Raw genomic sequence first — 22,816 nt, 5'->3', positions numbered from 1 at the left:
TAAAACACACCGTGAAAAGGCACTGATAAGGAATGATGGGTCAGACTTGCATCCCTCCACATGTATAAACCCGGCATCTCAAATATAAGAGCCTCCAGGATCATTGACGACCCTGCGGCAATGGAGTATGGGGATGTTGTAGGCATACATTTATAGCACATAAACGACAGAGAGAGGCTGAAGTTCATGCCCTAAAGAAGAGTCCTTACTCACTCGCCATAATAGTTGCTCTGGTGAAATAGGAACATTTACCACTTCCATAGAATCTTCCTTCTCCTGGTCCAGCACAAGGCTGGGAATTGTCTTCAAAATAAATGTAGTGAGTTTGTGTCTGAAGAAGGTATTTAGAAATAATGTTATAAGGGTCACACGCATTTTAGCATATATCCTAAGGTGTAATGCATAAAGGTTCCTCATATGTCTGAATCTACACAGTGGTTAAAGGAATAAAGCAACCCTCGAAAATATATTTTCTAGTGGTGAACATCTTGTGCCCGGAAAGAGTGGGACTGAAAACGGAGCCCGATCAAATAACCAGTCTCCCCAGTCCGTGGGAAGTTCAGGGGCTGACAGCGGCGTGGAAAGCATCTCGGATGGAATAAGGGACTTGCCGTCCATCGCCATTTCACTCTGTGGAGGTCTCATTGACAACAAAGAAATTACAAAAGGTAAATCCTAGAACCGAATTAGACACTGTATTCTGCCTTAGATGTATTTGCAGTGGATATTGATTATAATATTTAATTAACGGCAAATAATTAAATTAATTGTAAATTAACTTCTAAAGTGTCTCCCCAGTTATATCCAGTTCAGTGTGCTACTCCATTATTTAAACAAGCATTTGCAATGCAATTGGTCTGGCCTTTGGGACCTTATAAGTGTTTAGCCATGCAGCACTTTATCCTGGGTGATGTGCTGCCAGGGTTTGGAGAGCTATACATTTACTACACACTGGGCCATGCAGTGTGATTCAGGGATACGTGCTTGCCTTAGGAAACATTTATAGACCCATTCCTAGGCGTTTTTAATTCACTGACAGAAAGAAGTGCATGTGAACAGCACTATAATATTTTGTGTGCTACTGCAAAGTACTATGAAGTAACATATTATAAAATCATGTACCTTCCCTCCTCTGCGTCACTGTGGATTCATGAAGCAACATAAAAAAGGCAGTAAAAGTGCTGCCCAAGCCCCAACATGACACACACAGAAGAATGACTATTGTCAGCCTATTATGGGCCAAGATGCAGTTTCTTGGCATCTGCTGTTCATGGGTAAATTGGTAACACATAACAAAATCCAGCTTTGATGATGTGGTTTTGTGTTTGACACGAGAATTGCAACAATGTGTGTCATTTGCTGTTCGGTGAACGAGGTTAAAAGCAATGCTTCCCCTTGAAGAAAATGTGCATATAATGTAACTAAAGTAGGGAGAAGTAAATTAAAAAAACAGTAAACATTTATCTCCAACAAAAAAAAAATCATCGAAAACAAGTGAAGTTTTACTGCTTTGCAAAGCCACAGATGTATGGCAGTAGCTGAGTGTTGGAAAAATTGTAACAGAGACTAGTAAAATAAGTTGTGAAAATGGCCCTGTTTGTATTGAGTATTTTGGGAGGCGATCAAAAATCTGTGTGAAATGATATAAGGTGAACAAAGCTAAATTAAAAGAAAAACAAACAAAAAAAACAATGTGTTCCCCTTTAGAGAGCGCGCATATACAAAAAACAGACAGATGATAAAGTTAACACGTTAATGTGCATTATAGCTAGGTATGCAGACGTACTTTAAGTGGTAGTGCCTACAGCTGGCTGGAGTGAGCAAGAGAAGGCCCTAGTTATGCCCGGATTACGAGTGCTTCTCGGGGTTATTCACTACTTATCGCACCTAATACAATCTGACACCATAGAGTTAAGGATGTATTGTGTTGTGTTAGGCATTTTGCCCTAAACATAGGGCATAACGCACAGATTTTAGTGCATTCTAAACCATATTTCATATGGTTCGATAATTACCATACATTTTTCTTATGGTAATTCCGGCAGCTCTGACCTGCCATCATTCAACAGGGACTGTGGATTTTATCATATCTGGTAATTACCGGGTGTAATAAAGTCTGCACAATTTATAATTCCGAGTCTGTACAGGGGTCTGCTTTTTCCAGCCCTCTTGGAATCAGCGCCTGCCTTTTGCAGCAGGCTCTTTTGTTCACAGATAATAGGCACTTGATTATGTACTATATCGGTTTACATAAATAATAAAGAAAACATAACTCTCTAAAGACGAGGGTGTTGCAAGAAATAAACAGGTTTTAACAAATGTGTATTCTTTTACTTTTGTAAACAATAAATGTTGCATCAACAATTTTATTGAGTACTGCACATGAGATTTCCATAAAATTCCCATTCTCTGATACACATGGTAATGCTAATCATTATTAGCAATATCAGTGCCTTATCCATCGTGCTGTAGTGGTGGCGAGCCGCAGCATAACAGAGAGCGACAAATGTACTTCTGAGCTTTAAGAGCCGAGACCTGAAAATGTTTGGCAGGTAAATGGTGTAATAAAAACCATGTAAAAATATGAAAAGACTGTTCAAAATTCTAAAAAGCAAATATCTTGAACACGTGGGAGCGTTTCAATTTAGTACATCAAATTACATCGTTGCATCGAGAGGCATTTACTAAAAGTGGCAGTTTTTAATTATGAACTTAAAAAGATCCCTGCTTCCCCACCGAGCCAAAATTACAATGCTGTTAATGAATTGAGGAAAGTCAGTTGTTCTGTGCGTTTTATATGTGGCCGACATTATTTCATGAAACAACATTGTAGTGTGTGTTTGTAGCACACATTATGAACTCACATACTGCTAAGGGCTTTTAAACGCAATAGTAAGGAAAACGGAAGTACACTGAAATACATGATTTTCATAAAATCGCATAATTTGGTCAATCGGAAAAGCCGGTTTAAATCCCAGATTTATTGGTTTCATATAGGGCCGTTCAGCCGCTAGATGAGTGTATCTTTTGCTTTCATGTGTACATCATAGGTTACAATGTATTCTTTAATTCTCAGCACCTGCGGTTAGAGTGTGGGTGGCAGGCAGAGGCCCCAGGAGAGCTCGCTTGCTTTGGGGCTCGAGGGTCCCAGAGGACCCCGAGCTGTCAGTCATCTGGCCCGAGCATGGACAAGCTTTTAAAAGCTCACCCATGTCTATCGCGCTGCTATACAACAAAGCAGCAGAAAATGGTGTGTGGATATCTCTAGTTTCTGCACTTCTTCTAGCATGAATAAACCGAGAGTGTGGCTTCCTGCCCATGGAGTAAGGCAGTTTCTTGAATGCCTCGCCAGCCGCAATACCATTCTGGCTCGATCCACTTCTGGGATAATTACCCACAGCAAACAGAGGATACCCACTAGACAAGGTGGTCCTGCGTGTGGGACTGTTGCGGCTGGAGGCATTGTCACATTGGCTGCACCAGAGGAGACCTTCCCATGACTTCGCCCATTACCTTTAAGATGGCAGGCAGCGCATCAGCATGATTAGCACCACCCTCCATCATTCTGCTGTGATGAAGGGGTAAATAGATATGGAGGCATTTATTTGGCTGGATTGCTGTCGACTGGTTATGGTCACTGATTATTACTCAATGAATGAGTGGGGCATCTCTCCAGGAGAACTGCAAGCACACAGTGAGGAGAGGGATAAAAGAGAAAGTAGTGCACGCAAACAAAACATATGGCCCCCATCAAAAGGATCAATGTAGCAAGGTCAGTAGTCAGGGCGGGAACAAAACAGCCACAAGGTGGGACAAATGTACTGTATTCACAAACGAAAACTGTGGAATTTGTACAGGCGGATCAATCAACCAAGGAAAAGCGGTGGGCGTGTGATGGGTGTGTTCAATCTCCACCGAGAGAATACAGCATGCCTCGCTGAGCAGTGCATGCACGCTGACTCTAGGCTCGACCAAAAAAGGACACTTTATAATCCTTCCTGATTTTATTTTGTATGTGTATAAGCATCCTCAAATAGAAAAAGGCATTGGCAAGCAAATAGATCCGGCTTTTTCTTAGGAGAAGGCTTTGGTAATAGTAGGGCAACTTTATGCAGGTTGCCCTCTGTTGTCCTAAAAACGAAATCCATATTAAAGTAAAAACTTGGCTACAGCAATATTGAATCCGGGTTATCTGATTTAGAGCCACTTTTCTGAACAACTGCATTAGCAGAGTTTAATGCTACCCTCAAAAACACTGTTATGGAGAAGATTGAGATGATGAAGGCTGCATTGTACGGTTTTAATTTTTAAAAAGCATACACAGGAAACTGTTATGTTGTGGATACACTTGAAAATGGTCTGTATTTTTCTTCCATGTTTGGGAATGCCTACATATGTGCATGTCACTACTTTATAAAGAAAAAGCCATAAATCCACCAACATGTTATCATGACAACAAAGTGAAAAAAATGAATATGCAAAGGTGATTACTGAATAGCAATGTCCTTTTGACTGGCTAGGGCATCCAAACAGCTTGTATTTCCTAAACAAGAAACCCATAAATCAGCAATTAAAATGTGATTGTATCAGCAAAGTAAATACATCAAATAACACACACTGGTTCTCAATTATAAGTTGTATCTGCAGTCTAACAACATGGATACTTGATGGCATATAACTGACATGTAGGGGAAAAACAAATGGATCAATGTAACCATCCTCAAAATGCCCTGGCCTTGTTAGAGAGCTAATCCTAGCAGCTGTGAACCATACAAAATATAAAAGTCAATCCTGACTGAACCAAATCCTATGCTTCCTCTTTACTTTTTACAATAGTTTTTTTTAAGACTTGACAATCTAAATCTGTCTCTAACCTGGCTTAAAGATGAGTAATATATAAACGTTTTGAAATTGGGGGTTATCCTATGAATATCGATCACCTATTGTTTCTCTTTTTACTTTGGGGATGGGGCATCCTATTCTAAGCATCATCAGTGTATTGTATGCTGAATGACTCTGTGTGTAACTCCTGCTTTCCTAATCTACTTATATTGTTCCATAGTTACACTCCTAGAAGGCATCTGTGGTGTATTCAGTTTCTTATAATTTGCCTTATAATTATAAGTGAGCGAGGGTCAACATTTATATACCACACACTGCGTACTTCATTATCATTTGGCGCTGTTCCCTACCTACACACATCTAAGAATAAGGTCGAAAATGCTCTTTTCTTTGGCAAGAATTAGACACAGAAACTGCTAACCCGGTGTGGTGGTACACAACATTTGCAATGTTAATAATTGTGCTTCAGTCTTGATCCAAACATTTCCCAGAAAGTAATTCTTTCTTTTCTTACATTCAGCTGTCATATCCATCAAAGTGCCTGTTGCCCTTAAGCAGCATGTGTGCTTTTCTTCCATCTGTGCATTTCATGAATCCAATGGTGCAGTACTGGTTATGGTGCAAATCACTTGACTTTATGTTTTGATGGAGATACTTTAATAGCTTATCCAGATTGTACATTAGCCACCGTCCCTATCTCACCTATCACCTCTGCGATGTGGGAATCCATCCTGGTTCAGATCCCTTGGACACCATTCCTTATCCATGCTGGAAACAGCTCTAGACTTATTTCTACCAGCAACATCTCATCACAGGATACCCTTCCTATTGCTGCAGTATGTAAAAAGTGCCTGACTTTGCCTCCCCTCCACCTGCACTGTTGCCTCCATCCTCCTTCACATCTTCCTTTATCTTCTTAACTGCTGAAACCTTTCCCCCACTCTAGACTGCTACTAGTACTGTACACCTAACCCTCCTCTCCAAGCTCAACTGGGATCCCCTATTCCTTCTACCTTCTCCCTTCTCCTGTTACTTACCATAAAAGCCCCATCTCTCCTGCCAAGTACAACACTCCTTCTACACTTCAACTCCGTAGTGCTGTGTTGCTTAATAGTGAGGTTTACACTATGTAAAGATATATCACTACAACATCAAGAAAACAATCTATGCTGTAATGTCGTTGGAAATGCAATAGCATAAGGTTTCATACATAAGCTATATACAGTAGAATATAACAGTGGTTTCTGTCCTACAGTAGCTACTTGGTCCTCTGCAGCATCCTTTACTACTTTCATATCTATTATTCTCTCTTAGAGAGGACGGCCTTTTACAATCCTTAACCTGTGCAGATGTCCGAGTAGCGTCACATTTATGCTATTTGGACACATCGTGCAAGGACCACAGCTGTGAAATGTCCTACATCTTTGTTCAGCTTTCTTTTCACCCATCATTTTCTATCTTGTAAAATTTGACAATTCTTATCAGGTTGAATTCTGAAATCATTAACACAACCACAGGATTTGAATGACTAGATCCACTAAGTACCCACAATAAGTAGAAATAAACTCCTGTGTATAGAATTGGTCATGCCTTCGTTTTAGTAGTGTACCATTTCCAGATGGAATTCCTTCACAATATTGATTGAAATCTCAAAGATGAAAGGCTGAGAGGCATCTAATGTTAGCCTTAGGATCCCCAACCAATTATGGAGCATGTGCCTTGCAACTATCAGCATCAGTGCCAGAAGGCTGAACAGTTCATCCCACGGCTTAGGAGCACCAGATTGCCGTTTGACAACAGTTACTTACTGTTGGCCTGCAATTGGATCTTGCTAGCACATGGAAGACCATCACGACAGTCCTCCCACAGCCCAATGCCAGTCCCCTGTCTCCTGTGCCAGATGCTGGGGAACAGAGGTTAAGATCCATGTTTTCTGTTCCTGCCTCCTTACCAATGTGATCCATTTGATTATGTGCATTAAATGGCTCACCAAATTCTAATTGTCAGCAAACCCATGCACAGTGCATAACTCTGCACCACTACAACTGCAACATTACTAACACTAAAAGTCATGCAAATATGCGAATATATTTCTAGTCAATGCATGATCTTTGAGAAATGACTATGACAATGCTGTGGTGATCGTTGAAACACCACACTCTACGCTGCACCACTTTACTCTACATCACTGCAATCTACCCCAATATACTCTATGCCACTCTACACCACTGCACTCTACGACACTCTACTCTGTGACATAACACTCTATGCCACTCTACTCTACTCCACTCTACTCTGCATCACTCCAGGCTAAGCCACTGTACTCTTCAGCACTCCACTCTAAACCACTGCACTGTATGGCACTATATTCTACTCTGCACCACTCTATGCCACTCTACTCTGCACCATTCTGTGCCACTCTACTCTGCACCACTCTACGCCACTAAACTCTATGCCACTTTACTCTGCATGACTACACTCGACCCCACTGTACTCCACGCCACTGTACTCTACTCTGCACCACTCCATTCTGCACCACTCCACTCTATGCCACTGGACTTTACTATGCAACTCTCTAATCTATGCCACTGCATTCTACGACGCTGCATTAAACACCACTGAATTCTATGCCACTGCACTCTACGCCACTATACTCTGGAACACTCTACGTCAATACACTCTTCACCAGTCTACTCAACGCCATTCTACTGTATACCACACTGTCACTGCACTCTATGCCATTCCAATACATGCCATTGTACTCCACTGTTCACTATTCTACTCTGACACTCCACGCCACTCTCTGCTACACCAGTAACTTTTAGCCATGCTCAACAGCATTCCCGCTGGTGTACAACATTGCTAACACACATTGGCAAAGCCCATAGCTCTTGCACAGACGAGACCTATTGGCTTTGTCAATGCTTGTTTTTTTTAAGGCAACTGACCTGAATGACTACTGGAAAAAACTAACAGAATTGATTTTCCATCTTTTATGGATATTTTCAAATACCCGAATAAAGATATTTGAATTTGAATTTGATTTTCTCATTTCCACTGTATGCCAGTCTTGCATTGTAAATCACACAATAGAAACTACAATTAGTCTGTCTGTCCTTCCCCTTAAAGTATTAGTTACTTTTAGTTATGCTCTGGAAGCACATGTTTTTTTTTTTTTTTAAAGAAACCTTTATTGGACTTCAAGGAGTTACAAACATGGGCCTACAACCCTTTGGGCCGGCCGCTAAGTAGCATGAGACGTATCATTCACCGTTATACAGATTGGTCAATCCGGGGAGCCCGTCAGTCCATCATCGCACCCAGTGAAGGCAGAAGCAATAGTTGAGTGACAATATTAGATACGGTTTCGGTTTTCAATTTAAAACTAAGAAACATTACACACAAACAAGGCAGTAGGCATTGTAAATGACAGGACGCGCTCCCCGGGGTAGGGAATCAATGATCAGCGGCAGAGAAGGGAGGGGGGCTCGGAAACAGAGGAAAAAGCAAACTGTAACACACTCGTAACTTAACAGACGAGGAATGCTCGGCTAGGGGGACGAAGAGGCATCCAATACAACAGCCAGTGGAGGGGCACAGATGTCTCCGCGATAGGCGTTCCACGGACCCCACACCCCAGTCCATTTCCGCGGCTTGCCTCTCGCTACATACACCGTCTTTTCTCTAAACATGCACCAATCCATATTCTCCTTCCACACCGAGACCGTGGGCGGCCTCTGGGAACCCCATAACTGGGCAATGTTACGTTTGGCCACCATATTTCCCAAAGTCGCCCACCGCGTCTGTGCCACATTATAATCGTTTGGCTCCCACACGTTCAGCAGGCATCTCCTAGCTTCTGGAAGCAGCGCAACTTGAGTGACTTCCTCCATTACCGCATGCACCCGACGCCAAAAGAGCGCCACCTCAGGGCATTCCCATATAACGTGAAGGAAAGTACCCAGCGAACCACAGCCACGCTTACACATCCCATCCACGGAGAAACCCATGCGCATCAGGCGGGGACCAGTGACGTACACTCTATGGAGTATCTTTAGTTGTACGAACCGAAGGCGGGCCGGAATTGCCACCCTTCCGCGGGGAGGCTATTGCCGAGACCCAGTCCTCATCATCTAATTCCAAACCGTCAGCCACCCAGATCTCCCTCAAGCGGGTCAACAGATCCGCCCGATCGTTGATAAGCTTTTTATAGATCAAGGAGATTGTGCTGTCTGGCACGTAGCCATCGAGCACCCTATCCTCCAGCGGGGAATTTTCCGGGATAGCAGTAGCATCAGGGAAAACCGAGCACAACGCATGACGGACCTGGGCATACTGGAAATACTCCCTATCGTTTAGCTTATATTCCGCTTTCAGCATTTCAAACGTTTTAAACTCCCCTTTCACCCAGAGGTCACTCACCTTACATATGCCAATCATATCCCATTTCTCAAACCCTTTGGTTTTCCACAAACAGCCCAGCCTTTCCGAAGCATACAGTGGAGTCGCTCGAGTCAGGCGGTCCTTCCAACCCATCGCAGCATTAGCAGCATGCCACACCCGTACCGCCATCTTTGTTGGGCCTGTCAACTGCACACCAGGAGACTTCGAATAGAGTGCTCTATTATAATCCCCCCCAGGCAATAGCATTTTATCCATCTCGAACGCCGGGTTCAGGGCCGGCCCGTACATCCCGTGGTTCACCGCCGCCAATTGGGACGCCCAATAATATCGCTTGATATCGGGGAGTGCAATACTTCCATCATACCAAGGGAGTGTCAATTTTGTGAGAGCGATTCGGGGTCGCCCGTCCCAGAACAACCGCCTCTGCAGGCTCTCCACCTCACGGAAATAGCGGGCCGGTATGACGTCGAGTGTATTTTGCAGTGCATACAGGAATCGTGGCAGCGACATCATTTTAAACAACGCCGCGCGCCCGAGCGGCGAAAGCGGAAGCCGTCGTCACCTCGAGACGTCGGCCCTCAGTCGTTGGAGTGGGGGGAGTAGGTGTAAAGATGAGATAATTCTCCAGGCAGGCTTGTAGTCAAAGGTTTATTGACAGTTCAGCACGATCTCTAACACAGCACCAACACTACTACCGTTGATCCCTCTCTCCGTCTGGAATGAATCTACATCATCAGATGCATCACTCCATTCCATGACATGGAGAGCATTCTAACCCAGATCACAACACATCCCCCTCCCAACAAACAAATACACAAAAACATAAATCAAAACAGCACTCTGTAAAAAACAATTAAGCAGAGCAGGTAAAATTTAAGATAAACGCAACATGCATTTCAGAACTTCAGCATAATGCAGCAACAGCAATTACTGCATGCAACTACATTATTATAGCACAGTATGGTAACTGCACAACCATGGTGACATTAATTCAACACATAGTCCTTCAACTTGACAGGCACACTCCTACATCTTGAAGAACGAGATCTAATTCCCCCCCCATTAAGAGTGCCACCTTCAATAGGATTACCCATGTCCGACAAAGCAGATCTGGGAACCTCCACATTCTGAAATCCACCTGAATACCTGACCAACCTAGACATACTCCACCAGCAGTCAGTGTCAACCCTCACCACATTCTTCCTGATCGCCACAATGGTGAAAGGACCCAGAAAACCAGATCTACCTTTGAACGTGTGTCTGGGGTTCTTTACCAGCACCCGATCACCAACACACCACTTCTTGAACTTCACATTCATCCTAGAGTCATAACCAGACTTATACCTCCTCTGGTGGTCAGCAACCCTGGTACGTCTTGCATCTACAGAAATACCACCACCAACGCTGGGAGGTAACCAACTCGGGTTCAATTTGGAAGAAGCCTTCCTCCCCCTCAAATCTTCAAAAGGAGATTTTAGTGTGACAACATTCGGTGTAGTGCGGTGAACCCACCAAGTCTCCCTTAAAACAACACTAAAGGGTAACTTAGACTCCAAAGCACGCTGAGCACAACCCTTAACCACCCTGTTCATCCTTTCTGCTAATCCATTAGCCTGAGGTGAGTATAGGGCTGTCTTCTGATGAATAATATTAGAATCCCTAAGAAAATTGTACATCTCATGTGAGACAAACTGCACACCGTTGTCAGTAACTAAGAACTTTGGAACCCCTTCCGAAACAAAGATGTCTTTGAGAAACTCTATCACCGTTTTCGTGTTAGCTACAGACACACACTTGGTGACCACCCACTTGGAGGTGTAATCCACCAACAAAAGAACAAACCTTTCAAAAGAAGGCAGCAGTTCAAATGGACCTACAATATCCAATCCTACTTTTGTCCATACCTTCTCAGGCACCTCCACAGGAGATAAAGGAGCTTTACTGGGAGTGTGAGACTTATCGTTAGTAGCACAAGATAAGCAATCTTTAACCACCCCCTCGATCATGCGGTCCATACTGGGCCACCAGTACTTCTCTCTCACCCGAGCTTTTGTCAGACTCCTTCCTAAATGCCCTTCATGAGCAAGGTTGACAATTCTCTCCCTAAAAGCACTGGGAGGAATCACTCTATCACCTCTCATGAGATTGTCACAGCAAAACGACAACTCATCCCTCACAGCCCAAAAAGGTTTCATGTCAAAACCTAGCACTTTGTAATCAGGCCACCCATGATTTAACAAATATGGCCGCTATGACGAGGCGCGCAGGCGCGTAGGCACGTAGAAACGTGCGTTCCAATGCATGCGTTCCACAGCAAGTAACGTTGCTGGAGCTCGCGGACAAGCTCGCGGAAACCAACGATTAACGGTAGGATCTAAATTGTTTCAGAAAGTCTTTTAACAAGATCCGGAACATGCCACACTCACGTACTTGAGTGGAATCTTCATTTCTTTCACCGCAGGGTTGAAATCCACTCGCAGTTCACGGTGCAAAATTCACTCGAAATTGAAAGTGAAGGGGAATTGGTGCTTCGCTTCGTTGCCTGTCCCCAATCAGGCATAAACAACTCGTCGCCAGTGTAAAGATGAGATAATTCTCCAGGCAGGCTTGTAGTCAAAGGTTTATTGACAGTTCAGCACGATCTCTAACACAGCACCAACACTACTACCGTTGATCCCTCTCTCCGTCTGGAATGAATCTACATCATCAGATGCATCACTCCATTCCATGACATGGAGAGCATTCTAACCCAGATCACAACAGTAGGTTCCGCTCATAACGGGCCACAGGGTCCAAAGTTATGAACACACCCAGGTATTTAAACCCTGACAGCGCAATCCGGATAGGGCAGCCACGCGGAAGGAGAGGAGCGTCCCCAGAGAGAACATAGACGCATGACTTGGCCCAGTTAATGACCAAGCCGGAGTTGCGACCAAATGAGTTCAGAACATCGACCAGTACTATCAAAGACTGCCGGGGAGATGTGAGGTACAGGAGAATGTCGTCCGCATAAAGAGAAATGCGGTCCTCAAATTCAGGCGTCCACCTAATGCCGCGCAATGAGGGCTCCCATCGTAACCAGGCAGCCAGAGGTTCCAAGGCAAGTGCAAAAAGGAGGGGTGACAGCGGACAACCCTGCCGCGTGCCTCTTCCCAACCCGAAGGGCGCCGACACTCTGCCATTCACAACTACCTGAGCCAACGGTTCCTCATACAGCAACCTCACCCAACCGATAAACCCGGGGCCAAAACCAAATTTCGCAAGCGCCGCCCAAAGATATGGCCATTCTAGGGTATCGAACGCCATAGTGGCATCCAAGGACGCCAAAACGGCCGGTTCACGTATGTACTCTGCTCTGGCGAGCACTCCATGAAGACGCCTCAGGTTCAGGGCCGTATTACGGTGAGGTATGAAACCGGACTGGTCCGGATGGATCAAGTCGCCGACGACCCCAACCAGACGGTTAGCTAAAACCTTAGCAAGAATTTTAGGCTCAGCATTTAATAAGGAGATGGGCCTGTAAGAAATACACCGATCCCGCGGCTTCCCCTTCTTGTGAATCACGACTATGGTAGCGAGACGCTGATCATAGGGGAGGGAGCCCACGTCACGTGCCTCAAGAAACATGTCGCGGAGATGAGGCGCCATCTTGTCCGGGCGCAGTTTATACAGTTCAATGGGAAGGCCATTGGGACCCATGGCCTTGCCAGAAGCGATCGAGCGAATAGCCAAAGCAATCTCATCAGGCGACAACGTCGCATCCATCAGTACCCTATCCGCCTCTGACAAAGACGGCAACACTATATCTCTCAGCAACAGATGAGAGTCATCCTCAAGGCCATTCGAGACTGGAGAATATACGTCGCGGAAATAAGTCGCGAAACATTCAACAATTTCCACAGGGTCAGTCACACGCACGCCATCCGCTCTCTCAATAACCGGCACCACTCGACTCGCTCTCTCCTTCTTGTCCAACCATGCAATCAATTTACCAGCCTTGTCCCCCACATCGTATAAGCGCCCCTGTTGCTCTCTACTCATCACTTTGGCAGCGTCAGTAACCAACGCTCTATAGTCAAGCTGCTTAAGACTGAGAACATGCAACGTATCTTTCGTAACACCCAGCTCCAGGTCCCCCTCCAACTTGGCTATGTCGTTTTCAAGGCGAACCACCTCTTCAGTCTTGCTTTTCTTGGAGTGGGAAATGAGAGAAAGAGCCTGCCCACGGAGCACTGTTTTGAAGGCTTCCCATAACGAGACAGCAGAGGACACTGACCCCACGTTTTCAGTGAAATAGCGCTCAATAGACTTGACCAGGTCCGCCCTGATTTTAGGATCACCCAGGTACCAGGGGTTAATCGGTGCCACCCTCCCCTCAGCCCCGTGGGTGACCTCAATGTGCAACAGTAGTGGGGAGTGATCGGAAATACCCCGGGCCAGATGTCTTACTTCTCTAATCATCACAGCTTGGGCCGCCAGCATAAGGACATAATCAAGTCTCGACAAACTCCCATGAGCTCCTGAGTGAAAAGTGTGTTGCGCCTGCCCCGGGTGCAGTAGTCTCCAGCAGTCTATCAGTCCGAGGGTATCTATAAACTCACTCAGCCAGGCCTGTGCCCCCGGGAGATCCCTGGGAGGGTGACGATCCGCCCCGCCAGATACGACAGAGTTAAAATGGCCCCCCACCACCAGAACCCCCCCCCCCCCCGGGAGTCCCAGGACCATTCGCCCCAAATCAGCAAAAGTTACGGTCTGCAATCCTGGTGGGACATAAACAGAAACGAGCGAGATGGTTCTGCCCTCCCATCGGCCTACAAGTGCTGCATACCGCCCTCTATCATCATGGATCACATCGTCCACCTCCAACGGGAGAGAGGCTCTAATCAAGATGCCCACCCCACGTGAGCCAGAAGTGAAACCAGAGTGCACAACGAGACGATATCCCCTCCTATTCATAGCATGGCAAGAATTCCCAATTAGATGCATTTCCTGCAGAAAGACAATATCTGGCGACAGCCGTTTCAAAAACTGCAGCACTACTCCACGTTTAATCCTATCCCCCAAGCCATTCACATTCCACGAGAGTACTCTCAATCCCCTACCCCCATCCCATCCCCGCGCACAACCCCCCCCCCCAGAGAACACGATCCCGACCACCAGTCGTATGGCGTGACGTTGCCTTGTAGAACATTCAAACATTCCCCAACTCCCCCCCTCCCCACCAACCTTCCCGTTACAACTGCCCCCACCCTGCACCCCTGCGTGAGCCCATGTAGCCCCCCCAACTTGCAGTGTGCCTGTTGCCCTAACATTAACTACGCTACAAAAAGAGACCCCAGAGGAGGAAAGAGCCTCACTGAGCACCCCACAACCCCCGGGCATTGAATAGAAACACCAAACCAAAATATGGAAGTGTCATCACAATAGTCAGTCACCGGGAACCAAAAGTCTATTCCTGTCCATCCAAGCCCACTCCGTTCCCTTCGGTCTGTCCCTCTCGATGTCGTTGCTGAGGCAGGGTATCAAGCCAATCTCCAACCTCCTCCGGCCGATCAAAGAAGTGCGTCCGATCCTCAAACTCAACACGCAACCTGGCCGGAAAGAGCATCGCATATTTCAGGTCCATGTCTCTCAGCCGCCGTTTGATACCCATGAACTCCTGTCGCTGCTTTTGGACCAATTGTGTGAAGTCCGGGTAGAAACTGATATGAGTGTTCTCGAACTTCGTCGGCCCACTCACCCTCGAGGCCTGCAGTATAGCATCCCTGTCCCTGAAATGAAAAATTCTGGCGATGATGGGCCGTGGGGGAGCGCCTGGTTTTGGCTTACCACCCGGAACTCTATGGGCCCGCTCAACCGCAAAAGAATTTACTCAAGCCTTTGGGTGCGAGATGGTTGATCACAAGGTCTTCCACGAAGAGGTCAGCCGCAGGGACCTCCGATTTCTCCGGCACCCCGATTATGCGCACATTATTCCGCCGAGCCCTACTTTCAAAATCCTCCAGTCGACGGACAGACAAAGCAGTGGACGTCCGCAGATTACGGACCTCGGCTTGCAGGTCAGACACGTCCGTTACCAGACTCGACGTCGTCAGACCCAAGGATTTGACCTTTTCATTCGTTTGTGAAAGGTCCGCTCTGACTAGTTTAACGTCGATCAAAACCGTGTCCAATTTATGGGCCAATGTATCGAATTGCTGGCCGACCGCCGCTTTCATCTCATCGATGGCACCCATGAAGTCCTGCAATGTTAACTCCGTTGACGATCCCGGGCCATCCTTGGGTCTCTCCGGTGACTTATGCGGGCCACCAGGGGAACCTCTCGACTGGGTACAGCGGTCCATGTTGTTAGCTTGGGTATGAGGTCCCCGCCTAGTCGTCTTGGATTTTTGCTTATCTCTGTCCAATCTAGCCGCCATTGTCTGATGGTCGCCAAGGGTGTCGGCCACCAACACGATGAGCAATCCCCGGAGAACCAATCTAGGGAGCCTCGGCGATCCCGAAAGGTAGTCCAGGCTAGTGTCCAAGAGCAGGCAGGATACCCAATCGTCCCACTATAAATGTGTGCTGACAATCCAAGGCCCCTCAGTTTCAGCGAGGAGACCCGAAACCGAAAGTGAAAGTAGGGGGTGCGCACCGGCCCAAGTCCCGCATGCCGTTGTTGTTCACTTTCTGCCCGGGCACCATGCCAACTCGAGTCCGGGGCAAGGTCCGGAGTAGGCCGCCAACTTGGAATCGATGCTATTCCGGTTCCCGATGTCCGATTTGAATTTGGACAACAGGTATCACCTCCACGTAGGTTCTCCCGTAGAAGCCCGTCGATAGAATCAGGATAAATTCAGGATAGACGTGGGAAGTTGTGGAGGCCCTCGGGAGCCCTGTGCCTACGCGGCCATCCTGGTTGCGCACTAGGCTCCTCCCCTCCCATCTGAACATTTTTAAATATAATAATGCAATGAAGGTGCCCATTTTGTAATGTACACAAACTTGCTTGCACACTCTGACTCAGCTATTCACTCATTTGCTTGATATACTGAGAAGTCAGATTTTTTTTCCTAGTACATAGCATCAAGGTTTACGGTAGTGATTTGTATGTTATATTCTTTTATGTTATGTGAATTTGTAGAGTGCCTCTATTCACCTGTGAGGGTGTCCAGGTGCTGATTTGTACCTCTGAGCATAAGGATGAGGAACTTTGCTTGACTTATTCCGCCTAGTGCTTCATTCATTAAACTGCACAGTCGGTTAATTAAAATAATACCAATAAACTGATACCATAGATTTTAAGACCAAGCAGAGACTTTCTTAACAATATTGTGCTTTTTTTTGTTTCATCAGAGAAATTTTCAGAACACATAATAACATACCAGCAGTTTGTGGACAACCCTGCTGTCATCGATGACCCCAACCTTGTTGTGAAGATTGGAAACAAGTAAGTACCGCTCAAAGTAATGTTTTGTGGGTTGCTCACTTTGTAAGATTTGGGAGATGAGGTTTTGGATTTTAACGAAAGTGGTACTAAGTCAGTCGTCTGGAATTGTCTTGTTACCAGTTCATCAGTCTTAGCTAAATAAAACCTTAAATCCCAGTTATTGTGTTTGGTAGCTATGAGGCCTGGTGTGTGGCGAGAGCACTTTGACAAATTACTGGTCACCCTAGCAGTTAAAGTGACTCTCGTGGCTATACTTTAGCTGTCAGTGTAGCAGTTAAATTGCCAGCAAGACTTTTCTTAAGCTTGAGTTTTTAGTTGACCCATATTTGAGTCAGAGTAGCATTATGTACCAGCCTCCTAAAATCCTAGATGATTCACTTGCAGTTCAGAGACAAACTTAATTCATTCACAAAAAAACACTAATGAATAGTCATCTTTGCTCACATACAGGCGTTCCGCATCATTCAGACACATTTTACACTGCTTTGGTGGTGAGGGCTGCTCAGGAAGTTGCCTTACCAAAGCAAGGATACCAAGGAAGTGTGATTTGAGAGCTGCACATACAGCTGGTGTAAACATGCCTCCTAGTGTCCCCTTCATCTCAGTGCATGTTTAGGTGATAGTCCATCGTTCGAGCCCTCGTGTAGGCCCTGGCATGGCAATATACAGCCATGGTCTACAGAAGAGGTATAGTCTTCCTTGGTGCAAATGACCACCAAATGATCTTGAAAATATCTGTCTGATCTGAACAGCCAAATAGAAAGTAACACGAGTCCAAAAAGTATATTTTTCCAGTGCCTTTGTAAACTGAGTTGTTTTCTTCTTTCCCTGATTTTTAGATACTACAACTGGCCTACGGCAGCTCCTCTCCTACTGGCGATGCAGGCTTTTCAAAAACCACTGCCAAAGGTAAGCACTGTCAGAGTGTTTGTTACAATGCAGGCAGTGGTTGTCTGTCTGTCAGGAGGAGCCTGAGCCATTCTCCAATCAAACTGCACCTCTGATGCAATCTGCATGGGATCTCTGCTGATGTGGCTAGTAGGGGTGGTAGTGCCGAGGCTGCACACATGCTTTACAGAGGTTTTGTAGACCTTGACGTCCAGGAAAGTGAAATGCCCTTAACTCTGGCCCATTGCCAACTGGTGATTGGTTTGGAAGCCTATGTGAAATAAACCTTATGGCTCTACCAAGTCTGCATGGGCAGGTATCCAGCTCAGGCACAAATCACACCTCTTTGCTGTCTGGTTTCTTCAGTCCGAAGGATATGCAGTAAGAAAAAGGGCTTTAAAATGCTTGGAGGTTAGAGCAGCTTTTAATTGAAGAGGTTGTTTGAACAGAAAGAAAAGGATTTCAGAAGATGAATAGCTCTAAAAACATGGCTTCACCTTCATTCTGTGGCTGAAAGTGGAGCCACGGTGGAGCACGGAACAGTGATGGTCTGTTATGACAACCATTTATATTCATTAAAATATCTGTGTTTTTACATTTTTATCAACAAACCTGCAGCATATTTTATCCTAGTATGATTATGGGATAGTTTGGGCATAGAGCATAAAAGTTACAATTGTGGCGCAAAGACAGTGACTGAAGATCATACAGGAAAATACAAACTAATATATGTTTTCATGAGCAATAAATACAGAGAAACCAGAATGGAACTTTACTTAATGTTTGGTGACAACTGTGGACTGTTTCTGTCGAGAAACTTGCAAATGAAGAAATAAAGCTGCAAATTATGCTCCAAAACGGTTTCTAAAGGAGCACTATGTAGGCGTGTTGCTCAGATATAAAAGAACATCAGCCTATATGTTGAAAGAAATGATGAACTGTTATGCATGAAGACTGGGGGGAGTATGTTCAAACTTCCTTTGCTCCTACTTTGTGCTTGATGCCTCCTGTTGGGTCACTTCTGTGCCTGGCAATGCTGTTGCCACAGTTTTGGCCCAAAGCAACCCCTTGCCCAGCTGTCCAAGTTACTGAGTAAGCTCACCTGCTCACTGTCCTGCTTACATTGCTTTTGCCTTGCCCTCAGTCTACAGTACAAGCCTGTACATCTGTGCCTCTCTGTTTTGTTTCTGTCCTACCCCAACTGACAGACTTTGTTGTTGGACCAGGCGGGAGGGGACAATAGAAATATACAGGTGACAGGGCGGTGAGCGGATATTATGGCGACCCTGCTTCATCACTGGGCCATGCCGTACACATTTTTGTGGGTACGAGTGGGAAGGGAAAGCTGCATTTAATTGTATTAATTTATATCTTTAACCTTCACTGTAATAATCTGATATAATGCACACAGAGTTGGTGGATGATGTACGACAAAGGGTTGGGGGAACAAAAAAAAGAGGTTATGAAGGCCAGCTCCAAAATGTTTCAATTCAAGATGTCCAAACTTAAATCAAGATCACCATAAGATAATTTGACTAACACTCGAAGGCCAACAGGGTCTCTCAAAAGCCTCAGCTCCACCCTCATCCACGACCCATGCCGTGACCGACGACAACACGGCAGCCAAGGAACTACACCCCTGGATCACCAACTGCGCAGACAAGCTCGCACCCCTCTGCACCACCGACAGACAATGCCCCCTGAAGGCTACCCGGTTCGCCACCGACCTCCAAAAAGCCAGACACTCTTTCAGACGTCTCGAAAAATGATGGCGAAACAGCAAAACCACGGAAGACATGACCACCTACAAGAACGCCATGACAGATTACCACCAGCGCATAAGATCGACCAAGAAGACCTTCATCCGGAACAAAATCCTCACCAACTCCAGCAACTCAAAGGAACTCTATAACATCATCCAGCATTTCACCAAACCCCCAAGCAAAGCCACGTACGTCACTCCCTCCCAGGACCTCTGCAACAAGCTCAGCTCCTACTCCCACCTGAAAATCAAGGCCCTCTACGACAACTTCAGCGAGCACACTCCGGAAACCACCCTTCCCTACAGCTACAACAGCCAGCCCACAATCACCGCCTGGACCCCGTTCACCACCGAAGATACCACCACGACCATGAAGAGCACTCAGTCAAGAGCCCCCATGCACCCCTGCCCGCCGCACATCTTCCACATAGACGCTGCCGCCATAGCCCCCGAGCTACAACACATCATCAACGCCTCCTTCGAATCCAGCACGTTCCCCGACAACTGGAAACGAGCAGTGTTCAAGCCCCTCCTCAAGAAACCCTCTGCAGACCCAACAGACCTGAAGAACTAACGACTCATCTCTCTCCTTCCCTTCGCAGCCAAAGTCATTGAGAAGTTTGTCAACCCCCAGCTGACAAATTTTATAGAATAGAACGCCATCCTCTACTCCTCCCAATCCGGATTCCTCAGTAACCACAGCACCGAGACCGCCCTCCTCACCGCAACAGATGACATCCGCATGCTCCTCGACCAAGGCCACACTGCAGCCCTCATACTACTCGACCTCTCCGCAGCCTTCAACACCATCTCCCACTGCACTCTCGCAGCCAGACTCCACGACGCCGGAATACAGGGACCGCCCTCGAATGTCTCCGCTCCTTCCTCACCGGCAGAACTCAAAGGTTCAGACTCCCGCCTTTCCTCTCCGAACTCACAGAGATCAACTGCGGAGTACCCTAAGGATTATCGCTCAGTCCCACGCTCTTGAACATCTACATTGCCCCTCTCGCCGCCATCATCAACAGCATGGACTCCGCATTGTATCCTACGCCAACGACACCCAGCTCATCCTCTCCCTCATGATGACCCCGAAACCGCCAGACTCAGCTTCCAAACAAGAATGAAACACGTTGCAGCTTGGATGAGCAGTAGCTGTCTGAAACTCAACTCGGAGAAGACAGAAGTTCTTGTCCTTGGACCCACCCCCTCAGCTTGGGACAGCTCCTGGTGGCCCTCCGCCCTCGGCAACCCCCTCACCCCCACGGACCACGACCAGAACCTCTGCATCATACTCGACTCCTCCCTCCCCATGACCCGACAGATCAACGCCGTCGCCGTCGCCTCCACCTGCTTCAACACCCTCCTCATCCTCAGCAAGACCTTCATGTGGATCCCCCCTAAGCCAGAAAGACCGTCACTCACGCACTCATAACAACCAGACTGGACTACGGAAACACCCTCTACGCTGGAATCAACAAATCCCTGCTACGCAAACTCCAGACCATCCAGGACACTGCGGCCAGACTCGTGTTCGACATCCCACAACATAAGCACATCACCCATCACCTGCAAGACCTCCACTGGCTCCCTGTCGAGAAAAGAATAACCTTCAAGCTTCTCACCCACGCCTACAAATCCCTCCACAACACCGGACCCAAATACCTCAACGAAAGAGTCTCCTTCCGCGTACCCAAAAGGAACCTCCGCTCTTCCGACCTCACCCTGCGCATCCGCAGAACCAGACTGGGTGGAAGAGCTTTCTCCTACATTGCTGTCAAAGCCTGGAACAAGCTCCCAGTCCACATCAGACGCTCCCCTACTCTGCACACCTTCAGAAAGACACTCAAGACCTGCCTCTTAGACTGAACCGGAGCTGCACCCACTCACCCCCAGCGCCTTGAGACCCTCATGGGTGAGTAGCGCGCTTTAAACCCCCTGATTGATTGAATTTCCTTAATACGTAAGAAGGGTGTTTGAAATGAAGAGCCCCAACCTTCTCAAGGGTGTCCGTGACATCAACGCTGCGCGCCTTGAATGACTCTAATTCTGCATTTTACAAATGTATACAAAGGTGCTGCGGGTAGGCAGTCCATACAGAAGCCTAGCCCCTGTGATAATACTGCTGCATTGATAACTCGCATGGCAGCAGGCATCAGCAGAGAGTCTAACATACTGACTGAGGCTACCTGTACGTCACCCCCACTCTCTCAGGGGCGGGGGATCACTGCCATCCAGGCAGGGGTCCCAGAGAAAGGACAAGACTGCGATGTGCTTTAATGAACATTAGCAATTTCGGGTGGTGAAGAAAGTGACAGTGGTGGGCTTTCAGATATCCGCTTTCATGCCACCAGCCCGCCGGGGGATTTCCTGGTGTGTGTGGCATGGCCAGTCTGGCCATGAGGTCTGACTTCTGTAAAGGACATTATCGTGGGCCTGCCGTCACTATTTTCATTCTACAAAGTGCCATGGAGTGTGGTAAATAATTCTCCTTTACCTGGACATAATTTGATACAGAAACATAATTAAATAGCTCAGTAAAATGAGAGGCAGAATCCGTGGTATTAGAGGTTCGGAATGGGCTTTATTCCAATAATCGATTATAATCGGTTGCTCCAAGTTCCATCACCACGGAGGTTCAGGAAGTGAAGTACATACTTTATTGACAAGAAGTAACCTTTATAGTACATACATTACAATGAAGCGAATGCAATAGGCGTAACAATTGATAAGGAAAATGACGATTTGTCTGCGTAACCAAAAATGGGTGTAATAAGGCGTAAAAAGGAACATAATTGGTTATGATGTCACCTATAGGCGGATCTATAAGATAATACTTGGCATAGATGCGCGCGCAGCAGTATGACGTGTGATTGACGTGCAACTAGGGGGTGAAGGGGACTTGACATTTAGCTCTACATGTGGAGACAAAAAGTCTGGGGGGTCAAGTCAACCTAATCCCAAATCATATCTAACATCCTATGTTTAAAGAACTATGTTATCCACAAAAGAAGGACTCTCGGACAGAATCTATTCTATACTGACTGTGCGTGCGTGTACAAGCGTCTAAATGTCTACACTGAAAGCGAGGGGGTAGGAATATTCCATGGTAACAGGGCTTTGAATTACTTGCATGAGGACAGAGAAGTCGAGCCTTTTGCTCGGTAGCTGGAAGAATGTTTACTTAAACTACTAGACAGGAATGCATCGGCTGAGGGGGAAGCAGATAACTCGAAGGCGAAATACAGTTCTTGGCAGAGAATAGGCTGATGTCAGGCTTCGTGAGCCGCGCAGAGAATGAGACAAAGTTCATGGTCACAGATGCAGGCTCGAACTGGAGTTTTCAGAGGCGGAAAGCAAGAGGAGTTTGATGACAGAATCAGGGCCTACTTGCTTGGACTGTAAAATGGCATAAGTGAACCATATAAAGGCGGTGGCCTTTCGTACTTAGGAATGGAATATCCGGCCCATTCATGGCGGATCAACAG

The 22,816-nt window shown here is 46.4% G+C and overlaps 1 protein-coding gene across 9 annotated transcripts in view; it reads left to right on the top strand.

The window, feature by feature from the left end:
* LPIN1 (lipin 1) overlaps window positions 1-22,816 on the top strand; it is a 421,902-nt gene that overhangs the window by 340,979 nt on the left and 58,107 nt on the right. For all 9 annotated transcript variants that reach the window (XM_085610674.1, XM_085610673.1, XM_085610676.1 and 6 more), the window contains 3 exons: window positions 478-668; window positions 16,585-16,678; window positions 17,518-17,587. In XM_085610674.1, coding sequence (XP_085466800.1) covers window positions 478-668; window positions 16,585-16,678; window positions 17,518-17,587 — 355 coding nt within the window. The remainder of the gene's footprint in view (window positions 1-477; window positions 669-16,584; window positions 16,679-17,517; window positions 17,588-22,816) is intronic.

Source organism: Triturus cristatus, chromosome 6, assembly GCF_964204655.1.
Source record: "Triturus cristatus chromosome 6, aTriCri1.1, whole genome shotgun sequence".
Classification (NCBI taxonomy): Eukaryota; Metazoa; Chordata; class Amphibia; order Caudata; family Salamandridae; genus Triturus; species Triturus cristatus.
This window is presented reverse-complemented; position numbering and strand designations above follow the sequence as displayed.